Here is a 21,053-nt window from a genome sequence, read left to right as displayed (position 1 = left end):
TATCCATCGCTCTACGTGCAAGTTTGCTACAAATTCTTCATCAGGCCCACAGCTAGCAACGTTTTTGGAAATTCTATTTTTGGGGGGTGGGGGTGGGGGGAATCTCTAAGTTGCCGGATTTTTTTTTCTTTTCAATTCTTTTGGAATTTATCCGATTTCGACCTGACAGCAACAGAAAGTGTGTATGAAAGGAGGGGGCAGCAGCGTTAATGAATTTCTACATATCGAAACTTAAGCCTGTTCTCAGAAAAAGTGGAGAAATTGGGAAAAAAAATTAGAGAACCCCTTCCTGACACCTTCCCCCGCGTATAACAGACCTGTTCATTGTCTAATGAATTGGTCCTATCGATGTTTGGAAATCTTTGATGAATCGAAGTTGTAAGCTATTAAAATTAAAGCAATATACTAAAATACTGGGTAACAAATACTATTTAAAACAACTTCAGATGATTTTTTTATGTCATACACATTTCTGCATTTCAAAAATGGGGGGATTATGAAGGATTAATCACCCTGTTCATTTTAAATTTCATACTAACAAGATCGAAAAGCTCCCCCCCCCCCTTTTTTCAGTTTTTTTTTCTTGAATTGATTTTAAAAATATGCATATTTTTTCCTATGTTTCGGATTGAATGGAATTCGTGAAAAACGGAGAGGTCCTTATTTAAAAGCTTGCCATTTCACTTGTAAGCATTATCCATGCGAACGCAGTTTTGAAATGCAGATATTTGACTATATAAGATACAATCCAAAGCCAAGTAAATTTTTCTTAACCGTGACTACATGCATGTATGCATTCTTTCGGCGAGTAACTATAAATATTATACAATAATAGAAAATTATATGTATTTTAATCTTTACCTCATAAACCCTTCAAAGTTCTTTCTATGCCGTTTCGGAAAAAAAAAACACTAGCTCCTAGCTAATTAAACATATTCCGTTTTTTTTTTATCTATAGTACATATAACTTAATTCACATAAAACATTTTTTTTTTGGTTGCATGTTTAATTGTTCTTTATTATTATTCAGAAAATAAAAATATAAAGATTTTGGCTGAAGTCTTATTTTAGTTGGTTAGGACCCCCCCCCCCTTTTCGATCCAGTTCGCCTCCCCAATGTCAAATTCTTGCCGACGCCCCTGTTTTTTTTTTTGTTTTTTTTTTTTTTTTTTATCTTTTTTGACATTGATTGTCCTATATATGATATGAATCTTTATGAAAGTCATATTGTTCACAAAAATGATAGAAAATGCCTCAAATTTTTTTTCCACTCCCAAAATATTTCTATCATCACCCCCTCTCTCTCTCTTTACTTCATAGCATGAAATAGAATGGATTTTATTTTACTCTATTACCCTATACTTCATATCTTTAAAAAAAACATTTTAACCTGTTCACGGAGCATTAATTGTTATATACGCATGCTTTTATTGTACTGAATTCAACAGGAAAGGTCGCAGTTCTCAAGGTACCGAATTTTTAACAGAGAGTTCCGAAAGGTAGCTTCCGAAAGATCATACACATAAAGAAGAAAGCACCGCATATAATACTGTGTCTACATCATAACGAAATGCAAAATCTACCGCACGGAATGCTAACAGGACCGGACATAATATTTAACGATCAGCATCATCATAATAACAGAAATACTACATATAATGATGAATATACTGTATATAATGTGAGAAGTACATATTAATATATTGTTGTGTTCACTGCATATAATGTTAGATCTACCGCATATAATGTTAAAAGCACTTCATATAATGATAAAAACACCTCATATAATGATAGATGTACATAATATAATGACACATCTACATCATATAATGAAAGAAGTACTGTATATAATGGAAGTTGCACACGATATACTGTAAAAACTACTTCATATAATTAAAATAGTACCACATATAATGAAGAGAACACTGCATATAATGTTTAATCCTCAAATAAGACAGTCCCGGCGTTCCATAATTTCTTTCTAAAAATTTATTGTGAGGTAATTAAAGCAAACAAAAGAATATCTATAACATAGAGCCATTATGCAACAATGCTGGAAAATTTCACCACATTCCAATCACCATTAAGGTCACAGGAGCTTTCTTAACATGGACAGCTGTAAAATCCGGGGGAGACTTTGGCGTAACGTCAAGTTAGGTATGTCACGTCACGTTCTAGGAGCATCTCATTATTACGTTAAAATCGACTTAGAAATTCTACGGAACACTGCATTTTTCCCTCCACTTCTATCTTCGAGGAAAGCCTGGGTACCCATCTCGCTCCCACTTTCTTCATATTATGATCATTTATGAAAATACGCTCTGTCGTTCTATATCATCTTTCGATATAAGTAGCAATGTCAAGCACAGTGCATCGACGGTCCACGTCCATTAACACTCAATTTATCTACGGGGAAAGAACGACCTTCCAATAGGCGGCTAGCTAAACCTTTCATTATCTTAAGTTCTATTTTCCTTCAATTTCTTATACCATTTGATAAACCAGTTGCTTACTGTACTTTTTTTCTATCTGTATCATTAGTATATTTATGCGTCTGAGTCAGAGTGTTCCCGAGATTTTCACAAAACTTGATTATTAACTGACCCAATTTCGAAGTTGTCTAACAAGGTCATAATGATCAACAAATCATCATTAGAAAAACTAAATATCCAGTAAAAACCGAACACAAAGGTTTATAAGAGTTTAAGAAATCGTAATTGTGAGTAATAAGAATTGAAATGATAATGAGCAAATAAATGTCTCCCGCGCAATTTCAAACGTCCTTTTCTATGGCAACTGCCAAAGTGTTACTATCATGATTTTTTAAAATATTTTTATCAAGAAAATTCAACAAGCGTATGTATATTTCCACCTTAATTTTCAATCTCTTCCATTGAAAAATAAATACAGTAAAACACTTATAGCGAACGCAGTTATAATGAATTTGACTCTTACAGCGAAGTGATTTTCATTCCCCCGTGTCTTCAAAATGTACTGTGATACCAACGGACATAACGAATTACGTGTATTACGAATCAAAATCATATGTCCCTGGCAGTTCGTTATAAGCGTGTTTTACTGTAAAATACTCGTATAAAGAAATTCCCCGAACTTTTGGATCAATCCTCGTAAATTCATAAAATCTCTGTTTCTTTACAATATTTCTATGACGCCTACTTTCAATCATCAGATTACCAGGTATGTGAAAATATTACACAATTATGGACTCATTTGGTGGTGAATATGTTTTGTTCTTGACCAGAATAAATTTGATTTTTTTTATTTGAATAACTAAGACATTGAAGGCTGAAGGCTGATATCATTTTCATTTACGAAATTTTGTCCTAGAAAAAAATGTCCAGATAACAACTTATAACTTCCGTGTTTTCCTTTCGCTGTTTGTTTGTTGTTTAACGTCCCTTTCGAGATTTTTTCACTCATATAGTGACGCCATCACTTGCCGTTGGAGGGCTGCAAATTTAGACTTTTTCATAAAAAAAAAAAAATGAAATGCTTTTAAAAATTTTTTTTTTATTTTTAAAGTATCTTTGTATTTATGAATAAATGAAAATTTGACAAGTCTAAGATTGCTTTATGAACCCCGGGCCTGGACCTCAATTTGTCAAATTTATATACCAGCATCTTCATGTTGTTTAGTTTTAACTTTGCTCAAATGTAACTTGAAATATAGGCTGCTTACATGATAGAAATGACTGGTTTTTGTCTTCCATTTGTTCTATTAATAAGTAGGATTCCAACTCATAAAAAGAGTTTTCAGTAACCACACGAAAATTTGAAATTGAAAATTTTGAATTGTTTATAAAACAGCTTTGCTGTCACAAAATATACATGTATCTGTGAATAATTTTAAGCTTACAACTGGCCGCATAAATTCTTTGTAGTCTTAATGTTGCTTTTGTAATTTTAATGATATTAAATTTTATAAACATATAAAGCGAAGGATCTAACAAATAATTTTGTTTCACGACTTTTAATATAATAATGAGGTCTGACTAGCCCGTATTGCAAATTTTGTTTACTATACTGTATTTGAACATGGTGTTGAGACATTGAGGAACAAGCAATAATTTATTTAATGTAAAAGTGATTTTGATGGGTGGGGGTGTGGTGTTGTGGGGTATATACAAGTATATAATAGTGCCATTACATGGTTACTCATGTATAAATTGCAATTAACCACAAAATCCAAAGTTTATGTAACCTTATTAATCCAAAAGTAGATATTTTTTCTTAAGTGAATTTTAAGTAAAACTTCTTTTGTGTATAGAAAACTGATTCATATAAATTGAATTTATCTGAATTGAATCATGGCTTTTGTATTGTTCCACAATCTATGTATTCACTGCTGTTTTCATTTCTGTCGAGATTGTCATGTTTTTTCGTGTTATATTGTATCCATGGTCGAATTTTTCTGTTAGCGATTAATATTTAATAATACCTTTCATTCAAGTATTTTTTGATCAAAAGTTAATTGACACACTGAAAACTGTAGAAAATGTTCTCTTCATTATTATGCATGAAATGTTGTGGACATTGGCACGACTTAACTGAATTTAAGTGTAATATTTCAATGCTTTAAAATTTAAATATTTTAGCTAAACAATAAATCTGTAAACAATTATCTGTGTAAATTCCTCTGTATATAGTTCCTATCAAGCTTTCCTTCGAAAGAAGTTTTTATAAATAAATCTGCATGTAAAGCTTCCTTGAATGTGTCCAGATGTTGCTTTCCAAGGTGGCTTCCATACGTTGGTTCCCTATAACAACAATAATAAAATCAAAAACATAGTACGAAATGTTTTTCGTGTACAGTTAAACATACGCCGTCCCCTCTAAGTGAATTCAAATGTCATTTAAAGACTTTATGGCGATATCCACTTGCCAAATATCATGATCCTAGATTACAAAAATTTAGTCTTGTTCAAGGAACATACCGAGTTTGTGTGCTCCACGGTAATATAGTAAAAGCATGATATTTCGTGCATTACCTTTAATTCTCTACTCAACTTCCCTTACTTATGTCGCTATATACCTTTATCACCTGCATATGGGGTTTATATCTCCCAAATAATTCGATACGCAAGAGCATGCTCTACGTACGAACAATTTCTAAAACGAGACAAGCTACCGAAAACAAGTTGATGAAACAAAGATATAAGCAGTCCCGTTTAAAGTCATCATTTCGCAAGTTTTATGGTCGATACAATGACCTTGTCAGCAAATACAACCTATCATTAAGTCAAATGCTGACTGACGTTTTTCATTTTAATTGTTAGGCCATTATTTAAACACTGAATTGTCTACGGATTTTTTCCGTTTTCCCGTTCATGACAATGAACACACGGTGGGTGTGACCGGCCGACAGGGAATGCTTACTCCTCCATGGCACCTGATCCCACCTCTAATGTTTTTCAGAGGTCTATGTTTGCTCTGCTCCCGATTTGTATTGTTTCAATGGATTTTTGAGCTTGATTACTGTTCGTTATCTCCACTTCATTTACTCTATTTTTTTACTTACAAAGATGTCAAATACGTCGGGATTGTTATCTAAAGCACATTTAATTAGAGCATAGTCTTCTTGCCAAGATATATGGAGGTTCAGATCCAAGGTTGAAAGGAATAATTAATTCCTTGGCATATTTTATTGTAGGAATCATGTCTCCATTTTCCATGGTAGAGTATCCCTCATTTAGGCATTTAGAGAGAATGTTAGCCGGAATAAAATCTTAAAAGAATCTGCACTGAAACTGCAGGAACACATTCAAACTTCAGTGGATACACATGTATCATCAACATTACCATTTAAATATTGCTTTGATATTTGAAGGGATAAAAACTTGGAAGTAATCGATTATTAATCGATTACATCTTCCAAAGTAATCGATTACAAGACAAAAATGAGTGTAATCGATTAATAATCGATTACACAAAATTCCTCCGAGTAATCGATTATTAATCGATTACATTTTTCAGTAATCGTGCCCATCCCTGCTTCTTGGTTTAAATAACCCTTAAAATTATCATTAAAACTCCATACGATGCTTGTTTATTACTGAAATGTATCTTTTCATTAAGTTTCACAATGAGTGAATTGAATAAGAGATTACTAAACTTTGTGTGAAAGTGTGACTCCTCCACACAGACAGAAAGACGGACGGTAGGACAGAAAAGCACTGGGTCCTTATGTTTTTTCCAGCGACACATACACAAAAAAAAATTCTAAAGCTCGTATCTAGAGCATGCAGGAAACATTTGCATAATCATGCACTAACATCATGCAAAAGATAATGTGTAATCCCAGGTGAAAAGACGACTCTTAGGTCAAAGGTCATGGTTTCAAAAATGGTATACTCACATAATTTTTCAAGATTGTTCTGACTTACCAGGCAATGCCCACTGTCTTTTTACAGACTTCTCCGCATACACTCATGTTAAATGTGGTAAACCCATATCTAAAACTCTGTTTCTCTGTTATCTTCTGTTTGAAATCTTCATATGAATCTGATCCGTCTTATAGAAATAAATGTACAATCTTAAAACGATTATATTTGTACATAATAATTACTGCTACGTGATTAGCTAGTATCATCTTTTTCAAAATTGGACACCCTAATTCACCTTACTTTTTGAGACAATGAGATATTACATTTGAAAAAAAATAATTGGCACTAATCTGGAAACTGCTTTTTAATGCAGTTTTTCATATTTTACATCTGCAATATGAATTGAAATATACAATATATTGGCGAAGATTATATTTAACCAACAAAGATTTAATTTTCTATGCATACCATCCGTTTGTGACACGAGTTTTTTGATAGTTTCTTGATACTTTTATGCTTCAAAATAGCGTCTTATGAAATATTTCATATTGAATTCTTTTTGCAGCTTACTATACCTTTTTTATAACACTCTTTTCATATATCAAGCACTTTAAAAACTTTTTTTTTGTTTGTGACAAAAAATAATGTAAGATTGGCACAACATAACTAAATTTCTAATTCTAGAAATGATTCCTATAAAATTTCAAATTACATGTATATTCAATGATTAGAAGTATACTCCCATGAACCATCTTTACATTATATCAAATACATGTAAATCATATTGCTCTTACTGTGTGTGAGTGTTCGCTTTTTACAAGACCGAAGTTGACTTTGTAAAAATAAGATTGTTCCAAGTACATAACCACAACATAAAAGTACTTAAGAGTTCTCTACAATGAACTACGATGTCCTTTGTACCCACATGTAAATCTAGATACTTTTCCTTTCAGTGAGCTTAGCATCATCAAATAATCTTGGTTCATTACTAAGGTACTTGTGGAAGCAAAATACTGGTCAATTCATTTAACAATGTTCTTAATATATATATGTCACAGAAGTTTTGAATTTCATAGACAGGAGACAATTGAGTATTTCAATAAATTGATAGAAAACACAGAGTTTTATTACAATTATTTGCACACTTTGCCTGCTAGTTGTCCAAAAGTAAAAAAAAAGAAACAAACAAAGAAATATACAATTCATTCTCAGAAAATACACAATATACGATATGTGCGATCAAAGCTGTTGTGGAGTTTGAACCCTTGACACATAGTTGGCAAAGGACATATTGCTCATTTTAATCGCAGTTAAGCAGTTTGTCTAGTAGAAATCCAAGAATTTTAAACATTGCACTCATTTATATGGTTTTTGGCTTAATCCATTAAATCGCTGTGGGAGGGGAACCAAGATATTTGCAATAACTGCGCTTTTAACCCATTAATAGTTTATACCAAATTTATTAATTTATTAAAATCGTTAAGCAGTTTAAGAGAAGAGCTACAATTATTCAAAAACTTAGGAACAATACACGCCGGATGAAATGTTACATGTAGCAACACGTCACCTGAATGAGTCAGTTGACTTCATTTTAGTCTTAATACTTGTTGCACAAAAAATCAGTACAAAAACTCCTCATAAACCTTGACCCAAACTATTTTCAAGTTTGGATATGATCGAGTACAAGAGGTTCATGGGCTACAAAACTCACCCGAGTTACTATGGCCCTGCTGTTTCTCATCAGCAGATTTTTTCCAATATTCCTAAGTAAAACTTCGATCGCCTATTGTGCCCCCTCCCACAGGGGTCATGATTTGAACAAACTTGAAATTAAACTATTTAATTAAGCTTTCTTAAAAGTTCTATCTTTTCTAAAAGTGTGATTCTTGGGAAGATATTGAAAAGATGTCATCAAATTTTCACTAATTCTTAATTATCTCCCCTTGAAAGAGGACTTGGCCGTTCATTTGAATAAACTTGAATCCCCTTTACCCAAGGATGCTTTGTGGTACGTTTGGCTGAAATTGGCTCAGTGGTTCTTGAGAAGAAGTCAAAAATGTTAAAAGTTAACGACGACAACTCTTCAGACAACGGACAAATTTTGATAAGAAAAGCTCACTTGAGCCGAAGGCTTAAAATGGAGTAAGCAACATATTCCAAGACATAATGAATTTCCAGTATGTGTATATGATAAACTGAGCCCTCCCTGGGTCCCGAACTCTGCAATCTGTCCGTATTTTGTATCATTTATATATTTTTACCTTGGTTTTCGTTTGACAACTGTTCGATATGTTCAATGACCAGTCGATTATCATTGATCTTGCAGATCATGTAATCATATCTCTCATTGCCTTTGATTTCATTGTACATTTGTAGTACCTCATCTGCAATATCCATTGGTCTATCTCGTTCCTAGAAAATAACAATTTTAGTGTAAACAAACAAGACTTAATAGAATAGTATGTACAAATTATAGTTAATTTGAAAATCAATCTTTGGGTAAGAAAATGTAACTCTTTGTATCCTTGATTTCATTTTAACATTTAATTAACATACAGATGGCGCCTTTTCGCTATTTTGATTACATAGTAACTAATTTATACATAAACATAATTACGGTCATTCCATATCATTGGCCTAGTATACACACCAAAAATATGAAGTTCAAATTTACATTTGAACTGCCAAGTCTCCATCCATTGGAGGTTTCTATAAATAAATCTGCTTGTAAAACCAATTTCAGTGTGTCATAATGGCGTTCTTCTAGATCTGTAGGGAGAACTGGTTCCCTTCAAGGACAAGTTAGAATTAATTAAGGTGTTATGTCCCTGTCTGATAAGAGAGATAACTTGCGAAGGAAATTATTCTAAGCAATATTAATTTCTGAAAAAGTAAGCAATGCTTCATGCTTCAAACTATTTCCATTTAAATCTAATGCTATTGTTGTTGATAAAAATCATTGTAGGGAAATTTTAAAAAATGGTGAAATTTAGAGTAGAGGGATATTTCACCTTAAGATATAGGGGCAAGACAAAATTTTCAGACCAAAATCAATTTTTAATACATATATTGTGATTGATTGATTGTTTATTGCTTTTTTTTTTCTCCTGTGACCGGTTTTTGAATTTTAAAATGATTAAAAATCTTCTTTTCTGTAATAGCTTGAAGGAATCAATTTTTATATTCCTATTTTTCACTGTGTAATGCGTGTTTATTTTATCTTATATGTATTATTATTGTTTTCAATATTTTTTTTTTTTGGTTGCCGTTGGTGTTTTGTTTCTTTCGAAGACTGGCTTTTTGCTGTTCTCTCTCTCTCTCTCTCGTACTTTTGTTTGTTAGTATTGTTTTTTATATTTGATTTGAAGTAATGAAACATTAACATATCATTATCATTGTTGTTATTTTATAAAAGACGAAACGTTGCGTTTGTATCTCAGTATACAAATTTTGTATTTACATATTTTCATACGTACCATATAACTCCTACTGTCTTTCTAGAGATGTTTTCTTTTTTAATCCATTTAAAAATGGCAAATCCATATCGAAATGTCTGCTTTCCTTTTAACTTCCGTGTGAAATCTTCATACGAGTAATTTCTGTCTATGAAATTGACGTATCGTTATGAATTTAACCAGTGTGTCTAAATTTAAAATGAATTGCTACATATGGCATTAAAGGAGGCAGGCCTCTCACGAAGACGGATTTTTTTTCTGTAATGAGGAAAGGTTTCTGATAAAAGATCGAAATAAAATTGAAGGAAAGCAAAATTATAATAATTACAATGTATAAATACAATTATACAAGCCAAAATTAGAGAAAACATTGTTAAAGACAATCAAAGTACTAAACATACCGATACGAGTTTATGGTCTTTCTAACCTCGTCTGATATCGATGTTGGTGTCATAATGACAAAATAAAACGAGTAATTCAGCGATTTCCCCTCCCCCCCCCCCCCCCCCCCGCTAAAGGAAAGAAAGAGGGTTGAAGAACTAACTTTAAACAAGCTAATTCAGGGATTTGTGTATTTGTGAAAAAAAGAGTGGAAGAAAAAAAAGATCAACCTTGACCTTTCAGTTTTTGCCTTAAAAGGATCTTTTTACGTTAAAGAAATTAATGACCAGATCGCAAACGGTTACAGAGAACTAAAGTTATCATCTGAAAAATATGTTTAAAATATATATATATTTCTGACCTTGACCTTTTGACCTAAAAAGCAGGGGTCTTTGTTAGACCATAGGTTGTGATATAGAATTTATTGCAAAAGCTCAAAGGCTTTTTGAGATATCGCCCGGAAACGAAAACGTTACACACAGACAGTATAACAGATGAACGTACAGACAGACGGACGGACAGACCCAAATTAATATCACCCACTTTCAGTGAAAGCGGGAATCAAAAAAATTTGCAGACGGAGAAAGACTAAAAGGTAGATCTTGATCTTTCAGCTTTCGTCCTTAAAGTCAATGGGGTCTTCTTTATGTTAAAGAAATTCATGACCTTGGGTTTCATTGCAAAAGTTATCAACTGAAAACTATGTATGCAATAATTTCTGACCTTGGTTTGGTTTTTGACCTTTGACCTCAAAATTACTCATATACGTAAAAAGTGACCAAATTTATTTATTTTAGCATTTTTCAATGCACTATATTTTTTTTCAGACCGACACCATATCGTATGCCTAATATAAATTTGTTTTCGAAAGGGGCGATTAAATGTGTTGGATTTCAGATTTTTCAAATTGCAAGTCAAATTAATAAAGTTAGGACTACATATACGATTTTCAAGGATATCAAACTCATTAATTTCCGCTAAACAGATAGTATTTTATCAAACAGTTCTCAGAACTTTTCAGATGCCCATTGTATAATGTGAGTTATTTGATTATGCAGGAGAAACCTGAGAAACAGCATGACTGAGTTGAATTCCATCAACTTGTAAAAATCGTGTACGAGAAAGAGTTATTATCAATATCATATCTCTCTCTCTCCCCAGAAAATGGTCCTTTTTCTCCTTTAGAAAATACTCTGGGAATTATGAGAAGTGTGTTGCTTCATATGTTGTTAAAAGTGTCAGAACAAATTTTTAAAAATCATTCTTAAATTTATACATTTAAGAATTTGAGATATTGATCTGAATCTTACAAGTATACAAGCAGGATTATAAGGAAGACAGGTCTTCATTGATTTACGCCTTGCCTCATTCCATGTTTTAAATGTAATTTTACCTTTGAAGCGAAATTAATATTATACCTGTCTTAACGTTTTCTACTTTTTCGATGTGTTCAATGACCAGTCTATTATTATTAAACTTGCAGATCATGTAATCATATTTTGATTTCTCCTTGATTTCAGCATACATTTGCAGAACTTCTTCTGAGAAATCCATAGATGTAATGCTTTCCTAAAAATGATCAATTCAGAGTAGATTACTAATCACTTACTTAAATGCAGAAAACAACCATAAATAATCATTCTTCACTTCTGTAAATCGAGATTTATTGTACAAAGAAGTATGGCAGTCGAAACTTGTGTCATGGTTATTTGCATATTCACTCCGTAAGCGATATTACGTCACGTCATAAAGGCACTGGATGTTCAAACAAAGCAGAAAATGTGAACGAATGGTGTGCGATTGTATATGATGGATTAAACAACCTTAACTAGGTTGCAGTCCTAAATCCACACGCGCTTTGATCCGCCACCTTGTTTAAAAAGAAAGTGCACGTCCCGAGGAAATCCGAGTCAAGTACTCAATTCAATATTGTCAGATTTCAATTAACTGTTTTAATTCGAGCAATTAATGAAATTCTGTGTGCTTTTAAAGTTTATGTTTTAATTAATAATTAATATTATACATGTATGCCTCTTAAAAATGGTTTTCACGTATGCATTTTACATATTGCGTGAGGTATGTGTGAATTTTATGAGGTTTGTCATGTTTCCGTCGGAGTGATTGTATGTTAACAGAAATTGAACAAATTTTACAAAAAATATTGAATTCTAACTTATTTAATTTCATAGTTTGTATGCCATTGTACACTACATTGGGAGTTATTGTACGGCTAAGCTCCGCTCCTAGAAGTTATACGTTGGAATTCTCTTAAAGGTTTTCACTCTTATTTAAATTATGGGAAAGTACCACACCATGACACAATCTAAATGTCGATCCTCTGCCGTTCCCGTCAATCGAGTGTTATCTGAGATCATTTCAGACTATAGAGTTTACAAAATGATATCTCTGGCATAATGTTCAGTGTAATTAATTATATATCAAATATACATACCATGACCAAGATTGTGTTTGATTCAGTTGCTCTATCTGTAGGCAATTAGAGTCTACTGTCAACTTCCTTAAAGGGAGACCGGAAAATATCTTTCGCTCATTTAAGTGTTTTGATATAAGGTGGATAAATACATAGAGTACAATAAGAATGTGTAAAAATTAAAAATATCGCAACTACATTATATATGTTTATGTATTTTATATTGACAAATCTGGAATTGTTTTGAAAACCCCCTCCAATAAGCCTTAACTGATACTTTGTTGGACTTTTTTTCAGACACTCCCAGTTATCATCTGTGGTAAAACTTTTGTTTGAAAATGATAGGATCTCAGTGTTATAAATTAACTACCAATGAAAACCTTCGAAAGCATTCAAATTGTTTTGTTCATCTTTAATCAAAGAATAGAGATATATAGATGTTGTCAACGAGAGCGGCAATCCTCGAATTCATTATGATATCTATTTCCTTACGGAATGCTCCTATTTTATTATACTTTATAGTTAACCTTTGCAAGAATTGGTGCAATATTTTCTCCGTCCGCTGGAATTGGATACAGTTTGATTTGAACATATTTTATTGCGTAGTAACACATACAGGCCCGTAGGAAGCAATTTCAGTTGGGGGAGAGGGGGGGGGGGGACACAGCCATCCTACGGCCATGACATAAATGCATGTATTGGATGTGCCTGTATAAGCTCTCTCCACAGGTACAAGGTTCATTTACATTATTCGTAATACTTAAGGTAGTTAATATGCATATAACATGGATACATTTGCTAGTTTTCCAAATTTTGTTTTGAATCGTTTGCATTACTGTTATTCCTTAAATCTAGCAAAATGCAAGCGGAAAATAGATAGCTTGGGCTCCTGGGGAAAAATTCTTTTATTCTTCGTGGAGATTTACGTATAACTGTTGTGTTACCCGCGAACGTCCTTCTGATCTTTCCCGGTCTTTGATTGAAGTGAAAATGGGGTGCACAGAAAAAAAAGTGGCATTTCAGCTAATATAATAATGATATTAAAAACCATCGAGAAAAACACCTATGTTCATTTAATGGTTTACATATTTGATATAGAATAGACAAAGCAGCAATGTTCAGAAATTTATACATGAATTTTTAAAGATAAATCAATGTACATGTATAGAAATTTAATAGATTCAAACTTGTCGTTAAACATAAAATTACACTGATAAGAATACTTCATATATGATAATAAATAAGAGTAGCTTTCCTTCACAAACAAAAATATGTTTATTGAAAAATGCCTAGTAACTCTCTTTAATCACGTGCATGTCTAATGTACAGTGGTTAGAGCGTTTGCTCTAGAGTCGCGGAGTAAGGAGCTGATCAATAAGTCGCGAGTTTTAGTCCACTGTGTGACGTGGAGACAGGTCCTTCAGATGAGACCGTATTAGCCTTAGAATTATTAACCTAAGGATCCAAGAATTTACAGAATAAAGAAATCATACTGAAAACATTTACATATATAGGCATCAAATGCATGAATACAATTGATTTGAACTAACGGGCGAAATATATAGGCACCAAATGCATGAATACAATTGATTTGAAATAACGGGCGAAAAACTTTATTTTTATATGTACTCTAGTCATTCGATATCTTACTGCCTTGTGAAAAATTAAACAGTATTCAGCAAAAGTATTTCGATGAAATAAAATCTTAGAACTTTAAGGAGGCTGGGGGATCAACAAATTAACCATCAGATATAACTTAATTTTTTAGATATGATATCTTAAGCTGTCAACTATCATTTGGCAAACAAAAATTTAATATATTTTAGTTTTAAAATTTGATCATTTTTGTATATCTTTATATGGAGCTCTTCTTCTAAAGGAGATCAATATAGTCTGAAAATTGCCACAACCACCCAGCCCTCTTAAAGGACGATTACAGGCATTGGAATAAAGATAATTAAGAATCGTATGGATATTTTCAAGGATGTCTGCACTACAATTCATTTTTTCCTTAAAAACCCGAATTTCATAGTTACAAAATTGTTACCCTATAATAAATTTTTTATGGGCAAAAAGCTATTTTCTTTATGTGTATTCAGTTTCCCATTGTTTAGATTTTGAGGATTTTTTGCGCAAATTTAAGTTGCATTGTTGATTAATTGAAGAAAAGTTGTGAATTCTCTCCTCCTCTTCTTGAAATAAAGCCAATATTATTATAAATGCTTGTTCCCGGAACAGGTTAAAAATTCAGGGTCGATAGATTGGGATTCTTTTTCATATAATATGTTAATACTAAATTTTATTTTTAATACATTTAAATTTTATTACATTTATTAACCTCTCTTAAAATGTATGTGAACGTTATTTCGATTTATGCAATGTTTATCATTCTTAGTAAAGTAGTGCAGTAAGGTTTTGGAATTTCGATTTTCACCCGGGAGGGGGGTGAGGGTGGGTTGAGGGTCAAAAAACAATTTTTTACCCTACAAAAACTTGGTTCTTTGAACTCCTCATACATTTTTTGCAATAGCCAAATCATCTTTTGCAATATGATTGGTGGTGTCTTGTAGATGTGCTGTAAGGTTTTGAAATTTTTCAATTTCGCCCTGAGGACCAATTAAATGTGGGTCAAAAATATCATTTTTCTACAAAAACCTGGTTCCTTGAACTCCTCTTGCATTTTACAGTAGCCAAATCATCTTTTGAAATATGATTGGTGGTGTCCAGTAAATTTGCAATAAGGTTTCAAAATTTCCATTTTCAACCTTGGAGCCGGGACTGGGGTTCAAAAACATTGATTTTCTACATAAGTCTGGTTTCCTGAACTCCTCTTAAATTTTTTGAAGTAGACAAATCATCTTTTGGTATATGTTGGTAGTGTCCTGTAGATGTGCAATAGGGTTTCAGAATTTTCACTCTGGGGGACGATTTTGGGTCAAAAACATCGTTTTTCTTTAAAAAAAAAAAAAAAAAAAGCTGATTCCCAGAACTCCTCTTACATTTTTTGCAGTAAACCATTCATAAGAGTGTCAAGTGGATGTGCATTGAGGTTTTGGAATTTTCATTTTCACCCTGGTTTTTTTTTTTTTTTTTTTTCCAAAAAACCTGGTTTCCTGAACTCTTCTTAGATTTTTAGCAGTAGCTAAATTATCTTTTGGAATATGATTGTTGGTGCCTGTAACATGTACATTAAGGTATCAGAATTTCCATTTTCATCCTGTGTGCCAAATGGGGTAAAAAAAATATTAATATCGTATTTTCTTCAAAAAACCTGGCTCCCTGAACTTTTCTTACATTTTTTTTGCAGTAGCCCATTCATATTTACACAAAACATTCTTTCGAAAACTCCCTTTAAAACAGAACTTACTTTATTAAATTCTGTAATTTCAGTTTGGTAATGAAATTGTATATAAAATCGTACTTAAGAGGCTCAAGGGCAATATGCTCACCCATCAATTTACTTCGATGCACAGAACAATAGAAATAGCATCATCATCAATTTATAACCTCCAGCTAATTAATGATCATGACAGACTTTACTTTCGGCTTTCAATTTCAATGGCCTTAAACGGACTAAAAAACCCTCCCAGATATAAGGGAAACTTTCGAGGAAATCAGGCCCAAAGATTTCCGAATCGTTAAAAGTGTGACTATCACCCTAGGCAAACAAATAGGGACAATTAGCATTGAATTGCAATAGCGATTACATAGTTGTAGATACATGTAATTATATGTTTAAGTTAGGATTTAAACTTTTGGATAAACACATGAACAAGTTACCGTCGTCTCAAGTCCCTAGAAGTGGTATGTTGGTAGACAGGGATTTTGATACAAATCTTTGAAAAAGAAAATCATTGGATAAATAGAAATAGTTTCTTATTCCTATTATCCAATAAATTATGTTTAATATTCGAAGATCTTAAGTGGCTCAAAATTATTTTTCTTTTAAATTTCAATTTAATATTTCCCTTATTTTAACTATTTAATTAAACTTCCAAATTGTTTCATCAACTATATAAATTATTGTCACGCTGTTTTTGATAGAATCCAATATTACATGCGATTTATTTTACTACTTCGCAGTACTGAACAGGCTGTATTTAGTAACAGGTTTGTTCAAGTTTTCATCATGTGAAAATGCATGATTATTCATGGCATGGACCCTTGGGTTTGGTCACAATAAAAGCCAACTTTTGCATAAGAATATATGTTGGAAATAATCTTAAAATCACTTTTCCAACAACTAAAAGATGAAACGTTAGTAAATACTTTTATTTATATGCAACCCTATCGCCCTCTGTATGTCTATGAGCATGTCTGTCAAAGTAGACATACTATAAGAGTTCAAAGTTTTAAATCTGAGTACAAAGATTTCCTGCATGCCAACATCAATCTAGATGAAACGATCATGACACAGTTTTAGACCATACGGAGTTTTCTATTTCGATGAGAAAGCGTTATATCGACTAAGCCTCATATTATTTTATTTTTTTTTTTAAATTTGCCTTTCTTTTAACCTTTTGAATGTTGTTAGCAATACATTTATTCTGTTAAGGGGGATTATCAAAGTTCGTGTAAACACTTCAGATGCTTTAAATGAACAGCTGTTTCCGATTTACATGATATGTACAATGCTCATTCAACTCAATCAGGACAGTACTTAGAGTTGTCTAGTATCTCCATTGTTTGCTTTCTATGACAGCAATTTTTTGAAATGCAAAATTGGTATGCCCACTTATACAGCTACTTTCAATTATATTCACTCGGATTCTCTTACGATTTGATTCTCATGGACAACACCCCTCGCCTGTTCTGGATGTATATCTACCACGTGATCCTAAACTTTACGGCTTTCTTTAGGGAAAGTTCGATTGTTATAATTATTTGTCAGGTACTATTTGTTACATTTACCACTTCTAAACATTATCTCCCATACAAACTGCAGATTTAAACCTCACAGCAAGGACCATACTTTCTAAGGACTTTTTTAACCAATAGTTGCAGCTGGTTGGTTATTTATGACTGCACTTTTAAAAAAAAATTAATTCGTTAAAGCTCATTTTTAGAGTATGAAATGAATCCTTCTTGCTGCAGGAAACGATTTTTAGAGAAGAGTTGTTTCTGCTTTTAATTTCATAACATCCTTGAAATGTAAAAACCATTGATAACATAAATAGGAACATGAATAAACACATGTAAAAATAATACAAATAATGTGATATTATATTACATGGGTTTAAAAAAATTTAATTTATGGAACTTCAAATGTTCTTAAGATTCTTTTGTGAAGTGAGTAAGTAAAACGATATATCAGTATAGTATATTGCAATGAAGAACATAAGAAAATTTAATCGGTCAGGTAAGCTAAATACTGTTCTTTTGACCTTTTCTTGTGAGCAGACGTTTGACTTTTTCTTGTGAGCAGAAACTTCCGTTATGAAGGTCATCACGTTTACAAAACTGGTTGAAATTGTGCTTTGTTTCACTTTCCTATATTGGAAACATTGAGTAAAGTAGTCTTTGTATTTTGAAGTCATGTCGCCGTATCTGTTTCTTCTGATTATTTTAGTAAAAACTTGTGCTGGAGCACCGCAATTGGCAGCATCTTCCACAACCGAGTATCAAGCTTCCCCACAAAAAAAATCTGATATACTGCGACAGCTACTAAATCAAGAGACATTGATACGAATGTCTCTTACAAAAGACGTGCAGTCTCTCCTCAAATACCAAAGAAGAGCCGAGGGCGAGAGCCAAGCAAGAGAAAAGAACATAAATGATTTGAAGTTGGAAGTCGACGGACTCACCAGCGAAACAGAGTCTCTGAAGCAAATGGACACAAACTTGACCAATAAATTTATTGCGTTATTGAGAGATGAACAAGAAGAAGAGAAGTTAGACCAGGCAAGAGACAACAAAATAAAAAATCTAGAGGATAAGATCGAGGAACTGACCAAAAAGATGGCTGTTTTGACCCAGAAAAACTCGAATCTGACCCGGGGAGTTGCCACGATAAATGTAGAGAATTTGTTGTCCCAAATTGCAGGTACAACTTCATCTCGTTTTGGTTTTGGAAATATGTTATAATGGAAAGTATAATTTTATGGGGAAATAAACTTCAGAGATATTTTAAATATTTAAAAACGAATTTTTTGCATTTGGCTTTTTAACCTCTTTCAAACGCAGAATTTATTTGAATTTTTAATTCTTTCGGTAATGTCAGGGGTGCAGAATGAGATTTCTGCCTATCCGGATATTGTGGTTCAGGCCGCCTGTGCAGCAAGTTATCTAGGAGGATTTGTTTCAGCCATCAGAAGAACGTGTTCGAATGAAGCTTCTTCCTGTGACGTGGTCTGTAGAGATGCTACCTCACAGATGAAAGCAAAGATGGGAAACCAGGGCAGAAAACAGTTAAGTCATTCTAAAGCATAAGGTGTAATTTAGAAGGGTTTTTTTTCTTTCTTTTTGAATTCCATTTCCACGAAGAATATGAAAAATATTTTTATTCTAAATGAACGTGATTTTAATTTCATCATATGATGCCCTCTTTAATGATATCCCCCCCCCCTTAATTTTACAATGAACATGTTTAGATATCTCCATGTAATCTCGTGTAAAACAACTGTATGGAGAGTGTGATGTTTATATTGCACAATATTTATGAGACTTATCGTAAAATTAGCATACAAGAATAAAAAACTTAATACCATTATTTGTATATTTCGCGGATATCTTTAATTATGGAATTTATTCACTAACCTACATGTATATATATGACCGTTAAGTCGATTGAAATGATGCATATCAATATAAAAGCATTTCCCCCTTTTTAACAGAGCAACATGTGTCCAGTCTTTTCATTTCTACGGATCGGATCAGAACCTTGTGCCTGGTGTTCCCTTGAAGGTTAATAGGATAATGTATCGCTACGACTCCAATGGCTGCTCGAAACAGTTCTGTGGTCCGAATTTCTGCTGCTGTACTCTGTAAAAACAATAGATTTTCTGATTACATGTATATGCATTTGGACTTCGGAATTATCAATGTAAATTTTTTGTAGGAAAATAAAATAATATACGATTGATATGAACGAGTTTTGTAAGCACCCTGTATAAATGGTCAGCTTGTACAGGGATTACATGTATATTATTATGTAAAGAATATGTTGTTCTCATTTAAATAGGCAAAGTGATTAAATAGATACTTATACAATATATACCTTATGGAGGAGAAATGTATCAAGAGCTGCAGCAAAATTTATTAACACTTCAGGACAATGTCAAGACAGTAACGTGTTCTACAGCAGTTCATGTACAAAGACAATTTTATTCAAAGTGAAAAAGTAGTCATAATCCATCAAAATCATATATACTTGGAAATTCAAACCAATAGATTAAAAAGTCCATTATTCTGTTTTCATTTATTCACCAGAGAAGTTTTAATGAAAGGGGGTGATAGGGAGTACAGCTGCAATGCTCATTGATAAGTGAAATGTTTGATTTTTACAAATAAAATAGAAATGAATTACAAATATTTCATCTGTACATTGAATTTTCTTCTTGATTTTTGCAGCCATGTATTCATACATTTTTATTGGTACCTAATTCTTAAACACTATTTTAAGTCAGTATTTTGTATTTATATAAATGTACCATTTAAAGTTAAATTTAGCAATTTGACGTTAACATCCCTTCAGAAATCTTTCCTCTAATGTCAGGTGATCAGCCTTACTAAATTATGTCATTTATTTTGAGTATATTGTTCTTGTAATATGTAAATAATTTTTTTAAACAAAAGTAAATAAACTGACAAGATTTTAAAAAAAAGATCAATTTTTCTGGTAATTTTCTTGTATGAAGGTCATAGTTATTGTCGCTTGACCAATTATTTCAGGATTTTATCATTGGCGTTTACGTACTCATAGTTTAGTTCTATAAAAAACTTGAAAAATTAAGTTGTGTACATAAAGATAAATGAAATACTTTCAAATGCTCAAAAATCTTTATGGATAACTGATAGGGTGATGCTCTGTTTGGCACGTTATGTGACTTTATATTATCTTAACATAACACATTCAGTAGGAATTAGAATCGTCATTTATTGAGGACATAAATGACAGAAAGAACAATGTAGCTAAACAACAATATAACTCAAATCATACAATAACAGTTATATACATAGTTGTGTTCAATGACTTGACAATCAAAAACATAAGAAATAGTACAATAATGATGACTAAAGATGGTTTGACAGTATATTGTCCAAAACTCTTTAATGTTAAGTTCTTGTTGGTTTCCCGCCCTTATACTTTTTGATCCATGGAGAATTACTTGCAATGCACATGCAAGTGCGACAGGAACGAAATTTATAAAGATGATACGAAAAAATGAAAGAAAAAAATAGACTTTCATTCACAAAAAATTGCTTATTGTTTATTGCAAGTGC

At 32.3% G+C, this 21,053-nt stretch overlaps 2 protein-coding genes across 2 annotated transcripts; one reads left to right on the top strand and one right to left on the bottom strand.

Annotated features, from left to right (window-relative positions):
- Window positions 1-4,291: 4,291 nt before the first annotated feature.
- Window positions 4,292-11,744, bottom strand: LOC133183655 (uncharacterized). The gene is made up of 6 exons (XM_061318588.1): window positions 11,599-11,744; window positions 9,821-9,947; window positions 8,995-9,133; window positions 8,606-8,756; window positions 6,405-6,531; window positions 4,292-4,778 (listed from the first exon to the last, which is right to left on the bottom strand). Exons 1-6 carry the CDS (start codon window positions 11,732-11,734, stop codon window positions 4,640-4,642), a joined length of 819 nt encoding a protein of 272 aa, XP_061174572.1. The 5' UTR covers window positions 11,735-11,744; the 3' UTR covers window positions 4,292-4,639.
- A 6,387-nt stretch (window positions 11,745-18,131) lies between these two features.
- Window positions 18,132-19,692, top strand: LOC133183654 (uncharacterized). The gene is made up of 3 exons (XM_061318587.1): window positions 18,132-18,654; window positions 18,832-19,018; window positions 19,445-19,692. Exons 1-3 carry the CDS (start codon window positions 18,147-18,149, stop codon window positions 19,596-19,598), a joined length of 849 nt encoding a protein of 282 aa, XP_061174571.1. The 5' UTR covers window positions 18,132-18,146; the 3' UTR covers window positions 19,599-19,692.
- Window positions 19,693-21,053: the final 1,361 nt, after the last annotated feature.

Source organism: Saccostrea echinata, unplaced genomic scaffold (genome assembly GCF_033153115.1).
Source record: "Saccostrea echinata isolate AGI-Se365-2 ecotype Australia unplaced genomic scaffold, CSIRO_AGI_Sech_v1 ptg000009l, whole genome shotgun sequence".
NCBI lineage: Eukaryota > Metazoa > Mollusca > Bivalvia > Ostreida > Ostreidae > Saccostrea > Saccostrea echinata.
Note: the sequence above shows the minus strand (reverse complement) of the source record. Positions and strands in the feature narration are given on the sequence as shown.